Source organism: Dipodomys merriami, unplaced genomic scaffold (genome assembly GCF_024711535.1).
Source record: "Dipodomys merriami isolate MVZ:Mamm:240054 unplaced genomic scaffold, mDipMer1.0.p SCAF_322, whole genome shotgun sequence".
NCBI classification, from domain to species: Eukaryota; Metazoa; Chordata; class Mammalia; order Rodentia; family Heteromyidae; genus Dipodomys; species Dipodomys merriami.
In genome coordinates this window covers 875,802-899,056 of record NW_027204738.1, presented here as the reverse complement: position 1 = coordinate 899,056, position 23,255 = coordinate 875,802, and the positions used below count along the sequence as shown (strand labels likewise).

Genomic DNA, 23,255 nt, shown 5'->3' with positions numbered 1-23,255 from the left:
GATGACAGATGTGAGCCACCGGCGCCCGACTAACTCCAATTTCTGACCTGACTTGAGGTAAAACCTTGAGGCAGGGAGAGTGATGAGCTGATGGGATGGCACCATCAGCTGCTCAGAGAAGAGATCAGGAATACCCACTGATCATGTCCTCTAAGATGTTAGCAGATGTCTTAGGGTGGCTCTGCCCTGAGGCCCACTGCGGATGCACGTGGCTCACTGTGACACTGAAGTAGTCTAAATGGTCTGAAGAACTGAGCACAACCCCAAAGCCTCTTGTTTGTGCCACGTGGCCTGTGTTCTCTCCACCTGCTCAGTGGCTTCCTCTTCCTGCACCTGGCCCCTTCTCAGTGTCTATAGTCTTCCCCAGGTGTCTCTCTAGCAGGTTCAAAGATATTTTCTTTGCTTTTCTTTTTTGCCAGTCCTGGGGCTTGAATTCAGGCCCTGGGCACTGTTTCTGAGCTTCTTTTGCTCAAAGCTAGCATCTACTACTTGAGCCTCAGTGTCACTTCCAGCTTTTTCTGTTTATGTGGTGCTGAAGAATCGAACCCAGGGCTTCATGCATGCTAGGCAAGCACTCTACCATGGAGCCACCTTCCCAGCCCTCAATGGTCTTTTCTTTTCCTTTCTTTGTTTCTTTGTTTGTTTCTTTGTTTGTTTGTTTGTTTCTTTCTTTCTTCCTTCGTTTCTTCCTTTCTTTCTTTGGCCCGGTCATGGGGCCTGGGCGCTTTCCCTCAGCTCTTCAGCTCAAGGCTAGCACTCTACCACTTGAGTCACAGCGCCACTTCTGGCTTTTTTTTTTTTTTTTAATCTGCTTACATGGTGCTGAGGAATTGAACCCAGGGCCTCATGCGTGCAAGGCAAGTGCTCTACCACTGAGCCACCTTCCCAGCCCCCTCAGTGGTATTTTCTAAGCACGTGTTGCGATCCACAATGCATTTAGCACCGCAGACAGCCTCTCCTGGTGGCTGGCTTTCTGCTTTTGTTGAGTTTTGGTGTCCCTGCCTTTTGTGCCATATTTATCTTCCGTGGACCCTGTGTTTCTCACATCACCCTCATCTTCCCAATGACCCCTTACTTCTCTAGGGCTTCCACCAAGGGCTCCCTAGTCTGGGCTGAGCCTGAGCTCTTTGCTAACTGCAACCCACTCTGAAAATCACCTGCTTCAGGCATTTTTGCAGAATGGAGCGTTCTCCAGCCACAGCAGCAGTGGTGTAATGAGATCAAGTGAGGGCTCCTCTGTGGTTCCCGTTAAGTTTAAAAGCCGCCAACCCAGCCAGCACCAGTGGCTACTCAGGAGGCTGAAGATCTGAGATTTGAGGTGTAGAACAGCCAGGCTAGGATGTCTCAGAGACTCTTATCTCTAACAAGGCCAGAAATGACACTGTAGCTCAAGTAGTAGAGTGCTAGCCTTGAGCAAAAGAAGCTCAGGGACAGTGCCCAGGCTCTGAGTTTAAGCCCCAGGATAGGAAAAAAAAAAAAGGTTCTCTTTACCTGACTTATGTAACTGTAATTCCTTTATAATAACAAAACAAAACAAAATGCCAACTAGAATGCAAGGCCCCAAGTTCAAGACCCAGTACTGATACACACATATGCAAAAAGCAGCCAATTCAGCCAGAATAATAGCTTCCCTTTCCATTGAGTAGGTCAGGGCCAGAGGCCACAGAGGCTTGCTTCTGGATATGGTGTGTAGGCAGGCTCTCCTGTGCATGCCTCTCAGCTGCTCAGAGGCTCGGTTCTTCAGTGTGCTGCTTGTACCTTGGCCAGAGTCTGCAACCAGACTGCAGCTGGGTGTCCTGCTGGTGTCCCGTTACTTTGTTCTGCATGCTCTGCTCAGCCTCCTCCCAGGACTATAGTTTGTCCTTACTGCCTTCCATTTTAGGGCCAACTTATCTCCAGGTCCTCTTCCCTTGAGACAATGTCCCCTGACCTTTAATCTACTCTGCCACTAAGGTTCACCCTTGTATCCTAACCTGCTTTCTTAGCATTGGTTTCTTCTCCTTAAAGCCTGTCTTCTGCTCTCTTGACAGACTGTTCTGTATAAAATACTAATCTGACTATAGTAGTTTGCTGTTTAAAAATCTGAAGTGCTTCCTTCATCTCACCTGGACTCTGCAGTGGGACTTTGTCTACCAGGCATGTTCTACCTTTGGGCCTGCTGCCTACTCGTAGTCCTGAGCAAGCTGCCTCCCTTTCTAGCTTCTGATCAGGAATTGCCCCCTAGCTGGCTTCTTCTAAAGCAAGTGCTGTCCCCAATTTGACATGTCCTGTTGGCTTAGGTCCCGGTTACTCCAGGTCCCTTTGTCCTGGCAGCCAGAGGCCTCTGTAAGGCCCAGAGGTTTGGAGGAAGGCAAGGAGGGACGGAGGGTGTCCACGGCCATTGCAGGTGCCTCTGTGTATGCACAAAACAGTAGACGAATCTACGTCTCCTCTCAGATTCCAGAAATCAAAGCTTTTCCTGTTTCATTTCCTGTTTCATTGTTGTGTGTATGTAGAGAGATTATCGTGTGATTGATCTCTAGGAGTGTGCTGGATCAGGGGACACATGCTTTCCAAGCCATAGACAGATTACCCCCTTATAGGTGTGGTTCCTTTCCTTTCCTTTCTATTTCTTTTGTGGTGGTAGGGTTCAAGCCTGCTGCTCACTCATGCTAGGCAAGCTCCCTGCTCTGCTATGTTAGTGTTTCATTGCTGTAACAAATAGTTGAGAAAAGCAACTTAAGAGGAAGAAAGATTTGTTTTTGCTGACAGTTTCAGACCATGGCCTGCCGTGTTGTTTCTGGGTGGAGCTGAACAGCCATGATGGTGGGAGGATGTGGAACTGCCTAGCAGCAGGCTGTCACTCAGCTAAGGGAGGCTGGAAGCAGAGAGAGACAGGAAGGGACAAAGTGTGTCTTCCAGGGCACAGCTCCTGTGATCTCCTTCCTTCAACTAGACCGTATCTCAACACACAATCCTTTCTGGGAGACACTTCATGTGCCCTTAGGAGTCTCACAGGTGACTGGACGCCACCTTCCCCCCCCCCCCCCCCCCTTGCTGCTGATCTTTTCCATTACACACCATGGTGATATTTCTATCTTTGGACCATCTAGGTAGAAGATGTACCTCAGTTGTAGGGTTTCTTTTTCCTGTTTATTTATTTTGGTGGTCTTCTGCTGGAATCCAGGGCAGGTTCTCCCCACGGAGCCCGGACTCTGCTTGTGGTCTTTATTTGTCTTTTGGCAGAAATAAACAAGCAGTCTTTCCACAGGTCTCTCAGGCCTCTCAGCTTTTAGCCTTTAACTGACTGTCCTCTGTGATCTGTAGACCCAGGCTATCTACATAATAGGAGGAAATGAGGTGTTTGTCTTCTTTGTGTTGTAAACATTTTTCCCAAGTTGTTCTTTAAAAAAAAAAATTGCTGGCTGGGCACTGGTGGCTCACGCCTGTAATCCTAGCTACTCTGGAGGCTGAGATCTGAGGATCACGGTTCAAAGCCAGCCTGGGCAGGAAACTCCATGAAACTTTTTTTTTTTGGGGGGGGTTCCGGTTGTGGGGCCTGAACTCTGGGCCTGGGCGCTGTCCCTCAGCTCTTCAGCTCAAGGCTAGCGCTCTACCACTTGAGCCACAGCTCCACTTGCGGCTTTTTCTGCATATGTGGTGCTGAGGAATCGAACCCAGCGCCTCATGCATGCAAGGCAAGCACTCTACCACTGAGCCACCTTCCCAGCCCATCGTCCATGGAACTCTTATCTCCAAATAAACCACCAGAAAACCGGAAGTGGTGCTGTGGCTCAAGTGGTAGAGTGTGCTCACCTTGAGCTGACAAGCACAGGGGCAGAGTTCAAGCCCCATGACAGACAAAAAAAAATTAATACAGCCAAGTGCTAGTGGCTTATGCCTGTAATTAGCTGCTCAGGAAGCTGAGATCTGAGGATCGTGTTTCAAAGCCAGCTCAGGCAGGAAATCCATGAGACTCTTATCTCCAATTAACCACCAGAAAACCGGAAATGGCACTGTGGCTCAAGTGGTAGAGAGCTGGCCTTGATCTGAAAAGCTGAGGGACTGCGCCCAGGCCCAGAGTTTAAGCCCATGACTGCCCCCCCCAAAAAAAAAAATTAATGCAAGCTGGGCACTGGTGGCTCACACCTGTAGTCCTAGGTACTCAGGAGTCCAATAATAATAATAATGATAATAGCTGGGAAGGTGGCTCAGTGGTAAAGCGCTTGCCTTGCATGCCTGAGGCCCTGGGTTCGATTCCTCAGCATCACATAAGCAAAAAGAAAAAAGCCAGAAGTGGAGCTGTGGCTCAAGAGGTAGAGCGCTAGCCTTGAGCTGAAGAGCTGAGGGACAGTGCCCAAGCCCAGAGTTCAGGCCCCATGACCGGACCCCAAATAAATAAATAAATAAATAAATAACAATGATAATAATTAGTACAAAAAAAGGGCTGGATGTTGGCTTAGCATTAGAGCATCTGCCAAGCAAGCATGAAATCCTGAGTACAAACCCCAATACTACCAAAAAATATATATATTTATGGTACTTTTCTTTTTGAAAGTTAATATTTTAAGTCAAAACATCCTTTTTGAATCATATAAAAAAACCCTTTACTACTTTATAATTGATGAAATAATACTTTTTTTCTTTTACTACTTTTATGGTTTTACATTTTCCTTTACTTTTGGTTTAGCCATCATTGATTTTGGTATAAGGCCATGGTGAATATTTTACTCTTTCAAAAATTTTCCAGGCTGAGGAAGTGGCTCAGTAGAGAGCTTACCTAGCATATGCAAAGTTCTAGGTTTATGCTTCAGTGATGCAAAAATAAAAAAGTTTTCTGATAGTTTGTATAGCAGTATGAAATCATTATATTGAATATAAAAACTTTGCTGAAGAAAGAAACAGTGTTTTAGAATTCCCATGAAAGGATTTGTTGCTTCCATTAATCTCTCTTTTTTTTTTTTTTGTCGGTCATGGGGCTTGAACTCTGGGCTTGGGCGCTGTCCCTGTGCTCTTCAGCTCAAGGCGAGCACTCTACCACTTGAGCGCTCTACCACTTGAGCACCACTTTCGGTTTTCCAGTGGTTTATTGAAGATAAGAGTCTCATTCCAGCCTGGGCTGGCTTTGAACCGAGATCTTCAGATCTCAGCCTCCTGAGTAGCTAGGATTACAAGCGTGAGCCACCGGCACCCGGCTTCCATTAATCTCTTAAGGCTCGTTTCACTTGCCTGGGCACTAGGGACAGCCAAGCATGGAACAGAGAACAGAGCCAGATGGCACGGTCTGCACATCATCCCTTGGCTCTGTATCTACAATTTTGGATAAGGTTAGAAAAGTATAAAAAAAAATGTTTCCAATGAGATATGACCTAACACAAGTACTCTAAATGTGCCACCGGCTGCAGGAAGGGTACTCAGGGGTCCTGATGGTCTCTTTTCCGCTCACTGTTTATTAGGGGGGACCTGACAGAAGATAACATGGAGACAGAGAATGCAGCAGCTGCAGCTGCAGCAGCCTTCACAGCCACCTCGCAGCTTAAGGAAGCCGTATTAGGTAGGAAGCCATGTTAGGCGGGAAGCCTGTCTTCTGTGTGCTTTGTGGCTGGAGGACCAGAACAATCCTGTGATTGTGATATGTAGCAGCCAAAACCAACAAGGCTTCTCTTGCCCTGTTCCCCAGTGTGTGGAGGTCAGGCTGGGTCTTTCCAGGTGGGGCATGTAGTCTGGTGACAACCAGACTGGTGGGAAAGACGAAGAAGGCTCACCCAAATCTTCTAGCTTTCTCTCCTTTTAGGTTTGTTTTTTTGTCACCACCCGTGTCTATTTGCCGTGACTATCAGTGAATGATACCAGGTGTTCTTTTAACATCAGTAGGATTCTGCCCAGATTAAAGGTCCTTGGGTCCTGAGACCCAATTTTACTACCATTTTTTCTACCAAAACTTAATTTTATTTCCCTAGGTGTCCTTAGTTGACCAATAGTTCCATGGAATTAGTCAGTGTCTGTCATTTGTTACTCTAACAGCTAAATCTATTCTGTACATTTGCCTGAAACTCTGACCGGGACTCTTGGGAACCCCTCCCCACCATGACTCTGTTTCTAAACTTCCTGGATCTTAGTTTTGGCTCCCATGTTAGCAACTACTTTCTGTATTGGCAAAAAACTCTTTGGAAAGATTGTAACTGATTTTCTGTTTCTGTCCTTTCTTGTCAATTCACTGGTGAGAAGTGAAGATGGCTGAAGAGGGGGAGAACTTGGAGGCTGAAATTGTGTACCCCATCACCTGTGGAGATAGCAGAGCTAACCTGATCTGGAGAAAGTTTGTCTGTCCTGGCATCAATGTGAAATGTGTTCAGGTAAGGGTCTGCATGTCTGTTGGTGGGAGCCTGTCCTGTACTGGAATTCCAGGAATGAGAATCCCCTGGGACAGATGGGGAACAGCAATGAAGAGGTTCTAGTGGGAGTCATTCTTTTCATTTTTGGCCAGTCCTGGGGCTTGAACTCAGGGCCTGGACACTGTCTCTGAGCTTCCTTTGTTCAAGGCTAGCATTCTACCAGTTGAGCACACAATGCTACTTCTGGCTTTTTCTGAGTAGTTTTTATTGCGGCCCAGGCTGGCTTCATACTGTGATCCTCAGATCTCAGCCTCCTGAGTAACTAGGATGACAGGCGAGAGCCACTGGCACCTGGCAGTGATTCTTATTCAGTAGATTGAAGCGGTGAGAGCCAAGGGGAGGCAGCACGCCCGGGGGGTGGAAGCTGTGGCCTCTGACTGGAAAGCGGCACCATCTGGCAGACTGCGGTCTGGGGGAAGCTGCATGGAAAGGGCAACATGGTGATTAGTCACTTGGACTCACCATTTTGTTGCAAACAGGTAAAAAGTCCCATGAAGGCATTTTTGTAAAACATCTTCCAGATCCTAAGAAAAGGCCCTGGGCAAGCGAGGGCAGAGTGGCGCAGGGAAGCAGAGTGCTAGGTCTAGCTCTTACATGATAACCTTGTGGGTTGGGGATGAGAAGATGGAGCTCGGTTTCCCAAGGACATGCGTGGGCCACCAAATAAAAGCGGTAACATCTTCCCTCCTCACCCTGCCCTAAGCAGCGGCATTCCTGCTGCCCTTTGAAGGCAGAAGTCTTCCGCAGCACTCACAGTAGCCAGGGTCAGAACCACCAGCAGAGGAAAGTTTAGTAAGTGATTCCTGGCTGGCATTTCCCTCACCATTGGACAGAAGCAAATGAAAATCCTCTTTGGAGCAATTCTTTTCTCTGACTTAAATGATTTCTGGGAAATCTAAGAAAAGAAACAGTTCACAGGGGAATAAACAAACACAAGTACTTGTCTAGATATGGGTGCAGGTACATGCCTCTAGTTCCAGCTCCTTGGGTAGCAGAGGTGGAAGGATTGAGGTCTGAGGATCTCAGTTCCAAGCAAAGAGATAAGACCCCAAAAAAAAAAAAGAGGTTGAAGCCAGGCGCAGGTGGCTCACGCCTGTCATCCTAGTGACTCAGAAGGCTGAGATCTGAGGATCTCAGTTCCAAGCAAAGAGATAAGACCTCATGACCGGACCCAAAAAAAAAAAAAGAGGTTGAAGCCAGGCGCAGGTGGCTCACGCCTGTCATCCTAGTGACTCAGAAGGCTGAGACCTGAGGATCTCAGTTCAAAGCCAGCCCAGGCAGGAAAGTCCATGAGATTCATATATCCAATAAACCACTCAGAAAACTGGAAGTGGCGCTGTGGCTCAAGTGATAGTGCTCGTCTTGAGCTGAAGAGCACAGGGACAGCACTCAGGCCCAGAGTTCAAGCCCCACCACCAACAGGAAAAAAAAAAAAAAGAGAGAGAGATTGAAGACTTCAGGAGGGAGGACCAAGTCCACTCTTTGTTCATGACAGATTCCATACTGAGCTAATAGAATTTACAGCTTCCAGCTGGTACAGTTTGAGATTAAAATAAGTAACAGTAGGCGGAGACTATAGCTCATTGACATGGAACACTTGCCTAGCAAATGTAAGGTCCTGGATTCAATCCCAAGCCTCACCAGAGGAAATGAAACAGTAGTCATGGATTATAACTTGATTAGGAGAAAAATCTGAGTTCATATTTATTATGGTATGTTTTAGGCCAGTTAATCTTTGTTAACATATGTTAGTTGTGCAAGGAGGGTATTCATTATGACATTTCTACACTTGTACAAGTGTATCCCATTCAGTCTCACCTCCTCTGTCACTTTTTCCTACACTTTTCTCCCTGTTTCATCAGGTTTCATTGCTTCATCCTCAATTACTCCCCCCTTGTCTGGTCACCCCTTTCCTGCTGGTACCAGACCACTTTCCCTCAGTGGAGCCTGCTTTACTTTCTTGTACTCTTTAAAAAAATTTTTTTAATGTGTACTGATTATACCAAGGAGTTTCTCCATGATATTTCAGACATGCATATATTGTGCTTTTCATGCCATTTATTTTTACATTAAATGTCCTTAGATATAATAAGTACACACTCAGGGAAAGGTAAAGCACTCACGTGATGTGAGAATACCAGGTAACAAATGTGGAAGGAGTAGTGGGCCAAGACTCCTCAGTGGATGCTCAAACTATATTGAGGTGAGGTGGGGGTGGGGGGATAGTCTGAGAGTATCCCTCACAGATTACATAGTAATTCAGAGAGAAGGCACTGGTGGGGAAGCTGGTAAGAGGCCTTCCTGCCCAGGTGGTGAATATCTACATTCTCAGTATTGGACAGTGCTGTATTGATAGAATAGACAGGCAGGAGTTACTGGGTATTCTGTTAAAAATTCACTGCATTACCCTATTACTAAGACTACCTCAGACACACAGTGAGAGACATTGGGCTTCAAAAATGCCCAGATGGCTGGGTGCTGGTGGTTCATACCTGTAATCCTAGCTAGTGAGGAGGCTGAGATCTGAGGATTGCAGTTCAAGGCCAGCCCCAACAAGAAAGTCCATGAATGATTTCTCTCTAATTAACCACTAAAAAACTGAAAGTGGCACTGTTCCTCAAAATGGTAAAGAACTAGCCTTGAGCAAAAGAAGCTCAGGGACAGTGCTCAGGCCCTGAGTTCAAGCCCCACAACTGACAAAGAAAAACCAAAAAAAAATTCCTAAGTGGCTGGATGCTGGTGGTGGCTCACGCCTGTCATCCCAGCTACTCAGAAAGCCGAGCTCTGAGGATCGTGGTTTGAAGCCAGCCCTGGTAGGAAAGTCTGTGAGACTCTTATCTCCAATTAACCACCAAAAAGCTGGAAGTAGAGTTGTGGCTCAGTAGGTGGTAGCCCCCAGGGGCCAGCAATTTACCTCTCTTCAACCCATTTGTTTTCTAAGTGGAAGCAGATTAATTTCTTTCTCTTTTTTCTTTTTTTTGGGTGTGTGTGTGTCAGTCACAAAGCTTGAATTTAGGGCTTGGGAGCTTTCTTTCCCTGAGCTTCTTTTCCTTGAGCCTAACACTGTATCACTTGAGCCACAGCTCCACTTTGTCTTTTTTGATAGTTTAATGGAGATTATAGTCTCCATAGACTTTTTGCCCAGGCTGGCTTTGAACTGAGATCCTCAGATCTCAACCCCCTGCATAACTAGGATTATAGGTGTGAGTCATTGACACACAACTCTTTTTCTTTCTTTCTTTTCTTTTTTTTTTTTTTTTGGGGGGGGGGTCCGGTTGTGGGGCCTGAACTCTGGGCCTGGGCGCTGTCCCTCAGCTCTTCAGCTCAAGGCTAGCGATCTACCACCTGAGCCACAGCGCCACTTCCGGCTTTCTGAGTGGTTTATTGGAGATAAGTCTCATGGACTTTCTTTGCCGGGTTGGCTTTGAACTGCGATCCTCAGATCTCAGCCTCCTGAGTAGCAAGGATTACAGGTGTGAGCCACCAATGTCGGCTCAGTGTTTCCATTTCTTGGAGTTTTAAGTGTTCATTCAGAAAAGTTACACATTTGTGTTCCTCCTTTAGTCTGTCTGTGTATATGAATGCCTAGAGTCCTGTATAGGTTATCATGTCCAGTTAGATTTTAGATCTAGCTTCTACATATGAGAGAAAACATGCGCCATTTTTCTCTCTGAGCTTGGCTTGTCTCAGCAGGATTTGTTCTAGGTACATCCATTTCCCTGCAAATTCTTTTTAATGGATTAGTTAAATGTACCACATTTTAATGATTCTCTCATCTGTTCTAGGACATCCAGCTGTACCGCTGGTGAGAATGTAAACTAGTTCAACCACTCTATAAGGTGGTTTAGAGATGCCTCAAAAAACTAAACAGAGCTGGGTGCTGGTGGCTCACGCCTGTAATCTTAGCTGCTCAGGAGGCCGAGATTGAGGATCATGGTTCGAAGCCAGCCTGACAAGGAAAGTCCATGAGACTCTTATCTCCAATAAACCACTCAGAAAACTGGAAGTGGCACAGTGGCTCAAGTGGTAGAGCACTCGCCTTGAGCTGAAGAGCTGAGGGACAGACAGCGCCCAGGTCCAGAGTTCAAGCTCCATGACTGTCAAAAAATTTTTTTAAATAATAAAAAAATAAACATAGAACTTCCCAAGATCCAGCCATCATTACAAGTCAGAATAGGGTAAAGACACTTGTACATCCATGTTCACAATAGCCAAGTTAAGGAAACAGCCCAGATGTCCTTGGTTTTTGTTTTTGTTTTTGCCAGTCCTGAGGCTTGAACTCAGGGCCTGAACACTGTCCCTGAGCTTCTTTTGCTCAAGGCTAGCACTCTACCACTTGAGCCACAGCGCCACTTGCAGCCTTTTCTGTTTATGTGGTACTGAGGAATCGAACCCAGGGCTTCATGCATGCTAGGTAAGCACTCCACCATTAAGTCACATTCCCAGACCCTTTGTTTTTTGTTTTTAAGGTAAGGTGTCACCTTTTTGCCCAGAGCTAGCTTTATATCAAAATCCTTCTACCTCAGGCTTCCCTCATAGGTGGGTCCACAGGCGCCTGCCATCATGCCTCACTTACCGATTGAGATGGCATCTTACCAGGCTTTTCCTAGGCTGGCTTAGCACTGTGATCTTCCTGACCACTGCTTTCTAAATAGTTGGGATTCTAAGCATGAGCCTTTCGCAAGCTTTCTGTCCTCAGCTAGGAGAAAGAACTACCAACATATAGAACCTCCTCAGCTAGGAGAAAGAAGTACCACTCTGGCTTTGAAATGAATGTATGAGCATCATCTAAGATGGGTGCTGTGCTTCCTGTCCTGTCTGTGGCCCTAGGAACGACTTGGCCGATAAGGGGGAGGGGCCGGTCATGGTGTAGATGAGGAGCAGGCCTGGCCACTCACAAGAGTCGGTATACTTGGATCTGTTGATTACTATTACATATGAGATGTAGTCGAGGCATGTACTACTGAGTGGAATAAGTTGCACTTGAGGAGGTTGTGTGTTCATCTGGAAGGAAACAGTGCACATCGGCTTTCTGCTCCACGGCTGCTCCTCCCTGAAGCCCCTTCTTCTCCCACTGTTACACTGAGTTCACTTTGTGGGGCTGTGGGGGCTGTGTCAGGTAAAGAGTTGGTGCCTGCTCTGTCCACTGGGATATCTTCTCTTGTTACATGTGAGTGTTCTACAGTAAGGCCTGTCGCTGGTTGAGCCAGCCATGAACTGGTAAGGCACTGGCAGGAAGGGCAAGAGGGCATGCTGTGATCCCACCAGACCCACCCCAGTTTTGCTAAGCTGACCCTGCACTGGTGTGCTTTTCTCCAGTATGATGAACATGTAATCAGCCCGAAGGAGTTTGTGCACCTGGCAGGGAAGTCCACCCTGAAGGACTGGAAGAGAGCCATCCGGATGAACGGCATTATGCTCAGGTGGGCACCAGGCCGGTGGTGACAGTGGGGGTGGAGGGGTTCACAGCCATTGCTTTTTCATTTGGTTGTGTGTGTGTGTGTGTGTGTGTGTGTGTGTGTGTGTGTATGTGCGCATGCATGCATGCACACCGATCCTGGGGCTTGAACTCCGGGCTTGGGTACTATCCCTGAGCTTTTGTTTTTGTTTTTGTTTTTTTGGTCCAGTTGTGGGGCCTGAACTCTGGGCCTGAGCACTGTTCCTCAGCTCTTCAGCTCAAGGCTAGCGCTCTACCACTTGAGCCACAGCACCACGTCCAGCTTTTTCCTTTTTTTTTGCTTATGTGGTACTGAGGAATCGAACCCAGGGCCTCAGGCATGCAAGGCAAACGCTCTACCACTGAGCCAACTTCCCAGCCCCTATCCCTGAGCTGTTGTACTCAAGACTAGTGCTCTACCACTTGAGCCACAGCTTCACTTTGGCTTTTTTTTTTTGGGTCCAGTCGTGGGGCCTGAACTCTGGGCCTGGGCGCTGTCCCTCAGCTCTTCAGCTCAAGGCTAGCGCTCTACCACTTGAGCCACAGTGCCACTTCCAGCTTTCTTTTTTCTTTTTGCTTATGTGGTACTGAGGAATCGAACCCAGGGCCTCAGGCATGCAAGGCAAACGCTCTACCACTGAGCCAACTTCCCAGCCCCTATCCCTGAGCTGTTGTACTCAAGACTAGTGCTCTACCACTTGAGCCACAGCTTCACTTTGGCTTTTTTTTTTTGGGTCCAGTCGTGGGGCCTGAACTCTGGGCCTGGGCGCTGTCCCTCAGCTCTTCAGCTCAAGGCTAGCGCTCTACCACTTGAGCCACAGTGCCACTTCCAGCTTTCTTTTTTCTTTTTGCTTATGTGGTACTGAGGAATCGAACCCAGGGCCTCAGGCATGCAAGGCAAGCACTCTACCACTGAGCCACTTTCCCAGCCCTACTTTGGCTTCTTTGCTAGTTAATTGGAGATGAGTCTCATAGACTTTGCTACTCAGGCTGGCTTTGAACTGTGATCCTCAGATCTCAGCCTCCTCAATAGTTAGGATGACAGGCTCCTAGTTGATTTGGGTTTTTTTTTTTTTTTTTGGTCGGCTGTGGGGGCTTGAACTCTGGGCCTGGGCGCTGTCCCTCAGCTCTTCAGCTCAAGGCGAGCGCTCTACCACTTGAGCTACAGCGCCACTTCCGATTTTCTGGTGGTTTATTGGAGATAGGAGTCTCATGGCCTCTCCTGCCCGGGCTGGCTTTGAACCGCGATCCTCAGATCTCAGCCTCCTGAGTAGCTAGGATTACAGGCGTGAGCCACCAGCGCCCGGCAATTGATTTGGGTTTTTTGAACTTAAGATACATTTTAGAAGTGGTTTGTGGCAATAGCTCCTCTTGAGTGGCTAACCACAGGTTGTAGATTCCCCCCACCCTTCCAACAATGACTGTCAGATGAGGCTTTTGTTGTTGTTAAATCTCTGTCTCTCTGTCTCTGTCTCTGTCTCTGTCTCTCTCTCTCTCTCTTTTTTTTTTTTTTTTTGTCAGTCATGGGGCCTGAACTCTGGGCTTGGGCGCTGTCCCTTAGCTCTTCAGCTCAAGGCTAACACTCTACCACTTGAGCTATGTGGTGCTGAGGAATCAACCCCAGGGCCTCATGCATGCAAGGCAAGCACTCTACCACCAAGCCACCTTCCCAGCCCTGTTTAATCTCATTTTAATTTCCAACAATTATTTTTTTGTTGTTATTGTTGTCGGTCATAGGTCTTGAACACTGGGCCTGAACGCTGTCTCTCACCTCTTCAGCTCAAGGCTAGCACTCTACCACTTGAGCCACTGCACCACCTCTGGTTTTCTGAGTGGTTAATTGAAGATAAGAGTCTCATGGACTTTCGTGCCTGGGCTGAACTGCGATCCTCAGATCTCAGCCTCCTGAGTAGCTAGGATTACAGGTGTGAGCCACCAGTGCCTGGCTCAACAATTCTTTACCACAGGCACTCCTGGGGCTATGTCACTACCAAAATAAATTAATGGTATCATTTGTTTTTTTGTTTTTTTCCATCAGATAGACATTCAGGTTTAATCTCTTAGGTTGGCCTTTTACATCATCCTTTATTTTTGTCCTTTTTATTCCTCCTTCTTTTTCTCCTGGTACTGGGGCTTATACTCCAGGCCCTAGGACTCATGTGGCTTTTTTGCTTACAGCTGGTGCTTTACCACTTGAGTCCCTTCTATCACTTCTTATTAAAACCCATGTGAGGTACAGATAGTTGACTTGCATTCTTTGTGAACCAAGAGCCACGCCAGGCCTGTGCGCTTAGGAAGGTGCCAGCGGCTATGTCTACCTTGCTTCCTAAGCAGGTGGACTACTTCGTGTCAGAGTCAGACTTGGGCTCATAGTAACTGGCACTGGGTCCTTTCCCATAGCTCTCAGCCGCATACCACCAAGCTACCTTCTGGTTTCTAGAATGTCAGATGGCATAGTTGTGGAAGCCATGGGCTGTGGGAGGTATGTTGTGAGCTAGATGTGTTTCTAAGGATGTCGCTGTGCTGCGGGGTGAGTGGAGCTAGAACTTTTGACCCTGTGTTTACAGGCTGTGGCAGGCCAGCTGAGGCCCGCTGAGCTTAGATCCAAGACTGCGGCAGAAGCAGGCAGGTCTGGGAGGACAGGGCTTGGTAGAGGAGGACCTGTGTTTGCCTTCCTGCTACAGGAGGAGAATAGCCCTCCCAGGGTTTGTGGGTCTCCTTTCCTACCTGCATCTTCCAAGGAGGCTTTCCCTGAAGGCGATTCAGAGCTGGGGCACTCACCACCTTTGTTTTGTTAGTCGAGGGTCTGCTACTCCAGTGGCCTGGTGATGATGTGACCAGGCACCTCCCCCAGTGGCCTGGGGTAGCCGCCCGATGGACAGCATGTTCCCATTAAAGCTTGTTTGCACAGGGGTGGGTACAGCCCATACCCCACCTCACAAGAGCACGGCCCTGGCCGGTGCTCTGCTGGAACAGTCACCACATCCCAGTGGGCAGCAGAGTGTCTCGGTTTGGGTCTCATCTGGGCTGCTGTGTCATCTCTACAGGAAGATCATGGACTCTGGAGAGTTGGACTTCTACCAGCACGACAAAGTGTGCTCCAATACCTGCCGCAGCACCAAGATCGACCTCTCTGGGGCCCGCGTGTCCCTGAGCAGCCCCACGTCCGCCGAGTACATCCCGCTCACGCCAGCAGCGGCAGATGGTAGGTGCGGGGGGCGGGGGGGGGCGCTGTCTGTGTCAGGTCAGCACAGCTGTCCTGACCTATCTCCCTCTGGCTGCTGTGTGTGCATCTTAGCTGTCCCCATCTTAGGGCTCTTCCTCCTCCTGTCTGGGGAATTGTTGGGCTTATTGACAGAGAAGGTGAATGTGTTCTTTTCAGACACTTCATTATTAACTTGTAATCCGTATGTAGAGAGGGTAAAGTAGCTGCCTGTGCCGAAGGCTCCTCCCTTCCAAGGCCTGTCCTGAGGTATTATGGCGTCTCCCCCTCCATGGGCCGTTTGCAGAGCCTCAGGCCTCATCAGCCTCTTGTGAGACTTGGCTGCAAGTCTCCTCTGCCACTTGGGTTTTGGTTGATGATTTAGGGAACTCTTGATCTCCCTTGTTCAGAGCTGTAGAAGGATTGAATATTCCCTGGAACTCTTTCTAGATTCTGAATGAGAAATTCCGTTTAAACTGAGCAAAGTGAAGTTAGTCCTGAGTCATAGTCACATTGCTTGGTTGGAAAATGTGTTTTACAGCACTGCTGTCCCTAGCAGTCACTCCTCAGCATTGGGCTGAGATGAGCATCCCTGTTGCCCACTGAGGCCCGTTAGGTGCTTTGACATTTCACTGTTGGGAAGGGTGGCCTGAGGTCCTTCTGTTCTGCCCATGTGTTCTTCCCTGCATCTGTCCTGGCAGGCTGGCTGGTTGTCGTGTGGCTGTCTTCCCTCAGAGGAATGGTCTTTGTTATCCTTTCCTCAGTCTGTGGTTAGCTACAGTAACCCGCAGCCTGTCACTTAGCTTCTTTCTGCACCAAAGCCCGAGGCTAGGCACTGGGGGGTTGAGGGCAGAGACCCTCCTGGGACGCACTGTACACATGAGGCAGGGTGGAGCGGAGGTGGTCAGGAGCCTAGTGGCCACCGCAGGGGTTGAGCCCAGGGCCTTCTCACCTGCTTATTAAAGCTGGCCATAGCCCAGCTGAGGCCCGTGAGCGGCTCTGAGCACACTTAGTGTGCTGGCTAACTAAGAGGTATTAAGTACACTCGGAACATCACACCTTTCAAACTGGTGATGTGCTTATCAATATGTAACCTCATCTTGGTTTTTTGTCAGTCGTGGGGCTTGAACTGTGGTCCTGGGTGCTTTCCTTGCGCTCTTCAGCTCAAGGCGAGTGCTCTACTGCTTGAGCCACAGCGCCACTTCTGGTTTTCTAGTGGTTTATTGGAGATAAGAGTCTCACAGACTTACCTCCCCAGGCTGGCTTTGAACTGCAATGCTCAGATCTCAGCCTCCTGAGTAGCTAGGATTACAGGTGTGATCCACCAGCGCCCAGCTTGTAACCTCATCTTTACTGGAGGAACATCTGTTCACTTATTTCTTCAAGCCTTAGTGGTCAGCCAGAATGTCAACCTAATAGGATTGTTTTGTGGGGCACATACAAAATTTGGATAGAATTATTACATAATGATCAAGAAATAGTGGTATCTTGATTAAAAAAAAAAAAAAGGCTGGCTATGTATGACTGGTTGGTACAAATTGTACCACAGATACCAGCTCCTGAGGAGTGGCATCTGAGCCTCGAATTAGCTCTTCTTGGGGCTGGGAAAGTGGCTCAGTGGTAAAGTGCTTGCCTTGCATGCATGAGGCCCTGGATTCGATTCCTCAGCACCACATAAGCAGAAAAGGCTGGAGGTGGCGCCATGGCTCAAGTGGTAGAGTGCTAGCCTTGAGCTGAAGAGCTCAGGGACAGTGCCTGGGCCCAGAGTTCAGGCCCCACGACCGACAAAAAAAAAAAAAAAAAAAAAAGGAATGAGCTCTTTTGAGCTCTGATGGCTCACACTTGTAATCCTAGCTACTCAGGAGGCTAAGATCTGAGGATCACGGTTCAAAGCCAGCCCAGGCAGTCTGTGAGACTTACTTCCAATTAACCATGAAAAAACTGGAAATGGAGCTGTGGCGTGAGCCAAAAGCACTCAGGGACAGTGCCTAGTCCTTGAGTTCAAGGCTTATGACTGACTTTAAAAAAAAAAAAAAAAGATTTAGCTCTTCTGATGGTTTAGTCTCTAACTTGGAACCTCTCAGATCCTCTAATTTGGTTTTTATATGGCTAGTACGTTTCAGACAGGCTCAATCTATGAAACACATGCATGTATGTCCAAGTTGATTCTGGATATGATATTCACAAGCACAATATCTTTTTGTTGTTGTTGATCCTGGAGTTTAAACTCAGGGCCTGGGTGCTGTCTCTGAGCTCTTTTTGTTCAAGGCTAGCACTCTATCACTTTGAGCCACAGCTCTATTTCCAGTTTTCTGGAAGATAAGAGTCTAATATACTTTCCTGACCTGGCTGGTTTTGAACCAGGATCCTTAGATCTCAGCATCCCAAGTAGCTAGGACTGCAGGGGCAAGCTGCCAGTGCCCAGCCAACAGTGCATCTTTGATTCAAGTGGAAAAGGCCAGTATAGGGTTGGAAAGCCGGAGGCTGGGAAGGTGGCTCCGTGGTAGAGCGCTTGCCTTGCATGCATGAGGCTCTGGGTCGATTCCTCAGCACCACATAAGCAGAAAAAGCCAGAAGTGGTGCTGTGGCTCAAGTGGTAGAGTGCTGTCTTGAGCACAAAGAAGCTCAAAGACAGTACCCAGGCCCTGAGTTCAAGCTCCAGGACTGGCTAAATAAATAAATAAACACACATCTGCCTATTTTCTTTTTTTTTATTGTGAAAATACTGTACAGAGGGGTTACCATTACATGAGCAAGATAATGAGTACATTTCTTATCAAGCATTGTAGCCTCCTCCTTTGTTTCCCCTTCCCATCCCATCCTCCCCCCCTCCCCACCCCCGACACCTGCCTATTTTCTGAGCCTGCTTCTGAGCCAGGTTGGCACATGAAGCCTCTGTCAGAAACTCCAGAACTGCTAAGTGCAAATTGTATGGACAGTTGGGTTTGTAAACACTGGAAATGAAGTCAGGGATGAGTCAGAATGGATGATTCATTAAACTAGCAATGTAGAAACGTGACAGGCTCTAGCATTATGGTGTCATCAATGGGACATATGGCAACCTGGTCCTCCAGAGAGAGGTGAGGCAGGCCAAGGGCCTGCTGGTGGTCAGCACAGGGGCTTGTAGTGTCACGTTGCAGACGGTACAGCAAAATATTACCAGTTGCCAGAGCTGGGAAGAGATCTATGATTTAAAAAAACTCCCTGTGAGATAGGAAGTCCTGTGGACACCCTAGTCTGGTTATGTTTGTCAGTTCTGTGAAAATGGGCGGCAGAGGGGTTTAGGTGTAGCCTTGAGGAGATGGGCCCGGGAGGCCGTGGGAACGCCATGAATAGTACACCGTCTGTGCTCTGCTTTTCCGCAGTGAATGGCTCCCCTGCCACCATCACCATAGAGACTTGTGAGGACCCTGGTGACTGGACCACAGCCATTGGAGGTATGGGGTCTGTGGGCTCTTTGGGAGCATGGGTGGGCTCATGGTGGAACCGCTTGCCTCTACTGTGTCCCACCCAGGGGTTCCAGCCTCAGGCATCCTAAGTGCTCCAGTCTCTGCTAGGTGCCCTGAGGCAGAGCTCAGCCACGGTCCACTGGATTTACAGACTCTTGTGGCAATGTCCTTGTTTTCTCTCTCCTGCTGTGGGCACCTCATGCATCAACATGCCTTTTGCTCCTGGCCTCTTCCCTCTCTCACAGATGACACATTTGCCTTCTGGCGGGGGCTGAAGGACGCTGGCTTGCTGGACGAGGTTATACAGGAATTCCAGCAGGAGCTGGAAGAGACCATGAAAGGCCTGCAGCAGCGGGTGCAGGACCCCCCGCTGCAGCTCCGAGGTGAGGAGGTCTGAGGGCTCCTATTGCCAGCTGCCTCCAGGCCCTGCTGTGCAGCTGAGATGCACGGGGGAGAGCTGGCAGCTGGCAGCGGGAGGGGCGTTTGGTGTGCATCATGCCAGGTCTCTTCGGAGCTGACTGCTGGCTAGATTGCAGAGGGGCCAGCCCAGCTCTGGGTTCCAGGCTCTCAGGTTTTTGCTGTGTTCACACCGCTCCTTTAAGATGCTGTCCTCCTCAACAACATCGTGCAGAACTTTGGCATGCTGGACCTGGTGAAGAAGGTGCTGGCCAGCCACAAGTGCCAGATGGATCGCTCACGGGAGCAGTATGCCCGGGACTTGGCAGGTATGTCCTGTGGCGTGCCGGGAGTCCGGGGAGGCCTCACATCTCTGGTCCTGTGTCCCCCACTTTCCTAAGACACAGCCACGGCGGTGGGCTTTTCCCTGTGGCCTGGGCGATGGAAAGGTCACAGGTGTCACGCAGAAAAAAGTAAAATTTCAGTGGCTATGCAGACTTCACCAGTACTGGTCAGGGCCAACTCGGTGTTCACTAGCCTCTCTGTGTGAACCAAGTTGTTCATACTTAAGAGAGAAAGCAGAGAGATGAAAAGACCACGGTTGCAGGGAGAGCTGATTGACCCTGTGCTGTCTGTGCATTTGTTCCAAGTTGTTCCTGAAGTTGCTACTCATGTGCAGGCACTGCATATGTGTGGGAACAGCCACCTTACTTGGCGGCTTTGGCCTGAAGAGTAGCTTTCCATGTGACACAGCCTGGGACACACTGGCATCAAGGGAAGTCTGGCCCACAGCACTTCCACATGGGAACTGTGGGCCTGAGTCAGCCCAAGAGCCATCAAGAGGCCCACTGCAGCAACCTTCCTATGGCGTGGGGTCCTGTGGTCATCTGGGTTGCTGTTAGTTTGTGATCCACTTGCTGATGTGTTGTCTGTCCCTATGGCCCTCTGAGAGTGCTGTCCACCCCTCTCCCCGTGCCCCACGGCCCTGTGTGTCCCCACGGCCCTGTGTGTCCCCACGGCCCTGTGCGGATGCCGTCCACCCCTCTCCCCGTGCCCCACGGCCCTGTGCGGATGCCGTCCACCCCTCTCCCCATGTCCCACGGCCCTGTGTGTCCCCACGGCCCTGTGTGTCCCCACGGCCCTGTGCGGATGCCGTCCACCCCTCTCCCCGTGCCCCACGGCCCTGTGAGGATGCTGTCCACCCCTCCCCCCGTGCCCCACGGCCTTGTGTGTCCCCACAGCCCTGGAGCAGCAGTGTGATGAACACCGCCGCCGTGCCAAAGAGCTGAAGCACAAGTCCCAGCACCTCAGCAATGTGCTCATGACGCTGACCCCGGTCTCCCTGCCATCCCCTATGAAGCGGCCCCGGCTTGCGCGGGCCACGTCGGGACCAGCTGCCATGGCTTCACAGGTGCTTACACAGTCTGCACAGATCGCCCTTGCCCCAGGCATGCCCATGTCTCAGCTGACCAGCGTGCCACTAGGCAAGGTGGTCTCCACGCTGCCCTCCACGCTGCCCTCCACGGTCCTGGGCAAAGGCTCCCCGCAGGCTCCCCCAGCCACTTCACCGGCCTCCCCACTGCTTGGGGGCTACACAGTCCTGGCCTCCTCAGGCTCCACCTTCCCCAGCACGGTAGAGATCCACCCAGACACGTCCAGCCTCACGGTGCTGAGCACAGCTGCCATGCAGGACGGGAGCACGGTGCTGAAGGTGGTCAGCCCGCTGCAGCTACTTACCCTGCCTGGCCTGGGCCCCACCCTGCAGAGTGTGGCCCAGGCAGCACCTGCAGGCAGCACGATCGTGACAGTGCCCACGGCGGCCGCCCCGGGGCCTGAGGAGCACACGGCCACCATCGAGGTGGCTGCTGTGGCAGGGGACCATGAGCAGAAGTAGCTGGCGGGGAGGGTGAGCCCCTAGGGTGTGGACCGGCTGGCTCTCCTCAGACCACTGCGGGCAGAGGCTGCGGGGCTGGCTCAGCACAGGCAGGTCTCAGGGGCTGAACCAAAGAGAGGAATTGCCAGATGAATCAAGAGAAGAAGAAAAAAGGGACAGAATGATGCCAGCAACCTGGAAAATCAGTCTTCAAGTTCAAAACTTACTCCCCTTTTTTCTTGGGAAATATACTTTTCCATCTGTTGCTTATTATCCTGTTTACACATTGGGCCTTGAACAGGAGGTGGGGGGACAAGGACCAAGAGGAGGCCTGGGTGTGCCCCGTGACGCGGCAGACCTGTGGCGGCGGCCTGAGACCCTGTAGTCACTGGTGGCGCCAAGGCCCAGCTGAGCCCTGGTGCGCCCCGAGCAGGCCTTCTGGGCACATTACTGACACATGTCTTGGGGACTGAACCCAAGTGTGGTAACCCATGGATCCTATGGATTTGGTTTCTTCCCACAGTTTTCTGTAGGTTTAGTGTAGCCAGTGCCCACTCTCCTGCTGGCGTGGGACACGCCCCCAGGGCCGGGGTGCAGACCCCAGGTGGGGCCCCTCTCCTCTCCCTACAGGTGCTCAGGTGTGGTCTGGGCGCCTTTGCACATGGGTTGCAGGTGTTTATAAGTGAATTCCTTAGTAGGCTTCTAGGAAGAATCAAATTTATAGCATTTTCAACCAAAATAATGCTGAGTGCCTAGGCTCCCGAGTTGGCCCTGGGAGGGGCCGGGGCTGCGCATGCGCTGCTCAGTGCCGGGGTCCTGGGCAGATCCCTTCCCAAGACCAAACTTTGCGGAGGGTTTCTGTGGGGTGTGCCTTCAGACTTGGGGTGGCTCGGAAGGCTCTGGTGTACAGCCTTCTGTTGGAGCCCCCATAATAGCCCTCCTCTCCCTGAGTTTCCCTGGAGGTGGAACTGAGACCCCCCCAGCTGACAGTGTTCCCCATCCCCAGAGACAGCCCCGGGGCCTATGGGGAGGCTGCCCAGACCCTGTTCAGGACAAGGTAGGAGAGGTGGGACCAGAATGCTGAAGGGGGTATGTGGGAGGTGAGGGAGGCTGTGCTCCAGGCCAGAGCCCCTGGAGGCAGGTGTTCAGAAAGAGAGGAGCCCTGGCTACCGTAGGGCACCTTAGACTGAGCCTCAGGAGTTGTCTCCAGACACTGCTGCTGGCTCTGTCGACGGGAGAGCTTCCTTTCTGGGGCGTTGCAGCAGGAGAGGGCCTGCCATTCCATCCACTCCTTTGAAGGGAACTGGCCGCCCTTTTGTCCATCTCTCCATCCCTGTGACTGCCCGGGCCTCCCCTCCACACCTTCGCTGTGACCCGGGCCCCTACCGCCTCCCCACACCGTGTCAAGCTACTGAGGTTCAATCTTGTTTTCCTTCTGTTACATCCTTGTTCACTGTGGTCATGATCAGTTGGTTTCGGCTGATGTTTACCTGTTTGTGTACATACTCATTTTTTTTTTTTTTTTTGAGTTGCAAGCCCTGTTTCATGTGGCCATCAAGAGTCTGCAGGGTTGGTGCTGCCTAGCGGGCTCTCCGGTCCCCAGCCCACCAGCTCAGATTAGAGTCGACAGTGTCATCAGTAAAACACCTCCCACCCTGGGAGCCAGGGGCTTGCAGGGCCTCTCCTTGGCCCATGTCCAAGGTGCTCTCTGTCTTTTGAGTTGTGGGTCAGTTTCCCTTCTTTGTAAGAACAAGATTGGGACCTTTTCAGCCCTTACCCCTTAGTCCATGGAGGTACTGGAAGTTGAAGTTAATTTCAGAGCCATATTAAAAAAGAGCCCCAACCAGCTTCGGGATTGATTCCCAGTTCCTCCGCCCTCCTGTAGCACCCACAGACATCTCTCCAGCCTCGCCTCCTGGGCTGTTCCTGGCAAGGGAAGAGAGGAAGCCCAGCCCTGGGGGAGGAGGTGTGGTCAGTGCCCCTCCACTTGCTGGTGCCTGCCTCCTGTAGGCCCTGCGGGCTCCTCAGGGTCGCCGGCCTCCCTCCCTGGCCAGGCCTCGAGAGGAGAGAGCCCTCCTGTCACGCGCAGACACGGGTGTTCATGGCTGCCTTGTGTGTGGGTTTTGCAGAGGGTATAGGCTTCTCCTTGGGCCTGTCAAGGGGCACTGGGAAAAGCAGTGTTTGAGTTCCACTTTGTGTGTTGTTTTTGCGAGCATCTGCTTGGTACTTTAATTTGAAATAAAAACATTTTTTTTTCCTAATATATGTGTCTGTTTGCAATGAGAAGCTGTGTGGAAGGCAACGATTTGAACTTTGAACGACGCCCCCAGTGGGTATTGCCAGCTTGTCCCAGGTGGGCCTGCATTCTGAGTCCTCTTCATGCCTCCAGTTGTGGTCTATGGCCCGTGACCCGAGCATCCTAAGCTGCAGCAGCTGGTGTAACACCAGGTGCCGGTATGCAGCGAGGTTTCCTGAGCCTTACCTGGGCCCTGAGCACCTTCACTCTGCTGCTGCATCAGACTCC

The 23,255-nt window shown here is 50.2% G+C and overlaps 1 protein-coding gene across 6 annotated transcripts in view; it reads left to right on the top strand.

The window, feature by feature from the left end:
- The window catches only part of LOC138841569 (glucocorticoid modulatory element-binding protein 2), a 47,695-nt gene extending 24,703 nt beyond the window's left edge, over nt 1-22,992 (top strand). For 5 of the 6 annotated variants that reach the window (XM_070042321.1, XM_070042319.1, XM_070042316.1 and 2 more), the window contains 8 exons: nt 5,436-5,533; nt 6,208-6,335; nt 11,694-11,797; nt 14,859-15,016; nt 18,379-18,450; nt 18,708-18,845; nt 19,065-19,187; nt 20,100-22,992. In XM_070042321.1, coding sequence (XP_069898422.1) covers nt 5,436-5,533; nt 6,208-6,335; nt 11,694-11,797; nt 14,859-15,016; nt 18,379-18,450; nt 18,708-18,845; nt 19,065-19,187; nt 20,100-20,752 — 1,474 coding nt within the window. In that variant the 3' untranslated portion in view covers nt 20,753-22,992. The remainder of the gene's footprint in view (nt 1-5,435; nt 5,534-6,207; nt 6,336-11,693; nt 11,798-14,858; nt 15,017-18,378; nt 18,451-18,707; nt 18,846-19,064; nt 19,188-20,099) is intronic. The other variant, XM_070042322.1, reaches the window with a different exon arrangement.
- Nucleotides 22,993-23,255: the final 263 nt, after the last annotated feature.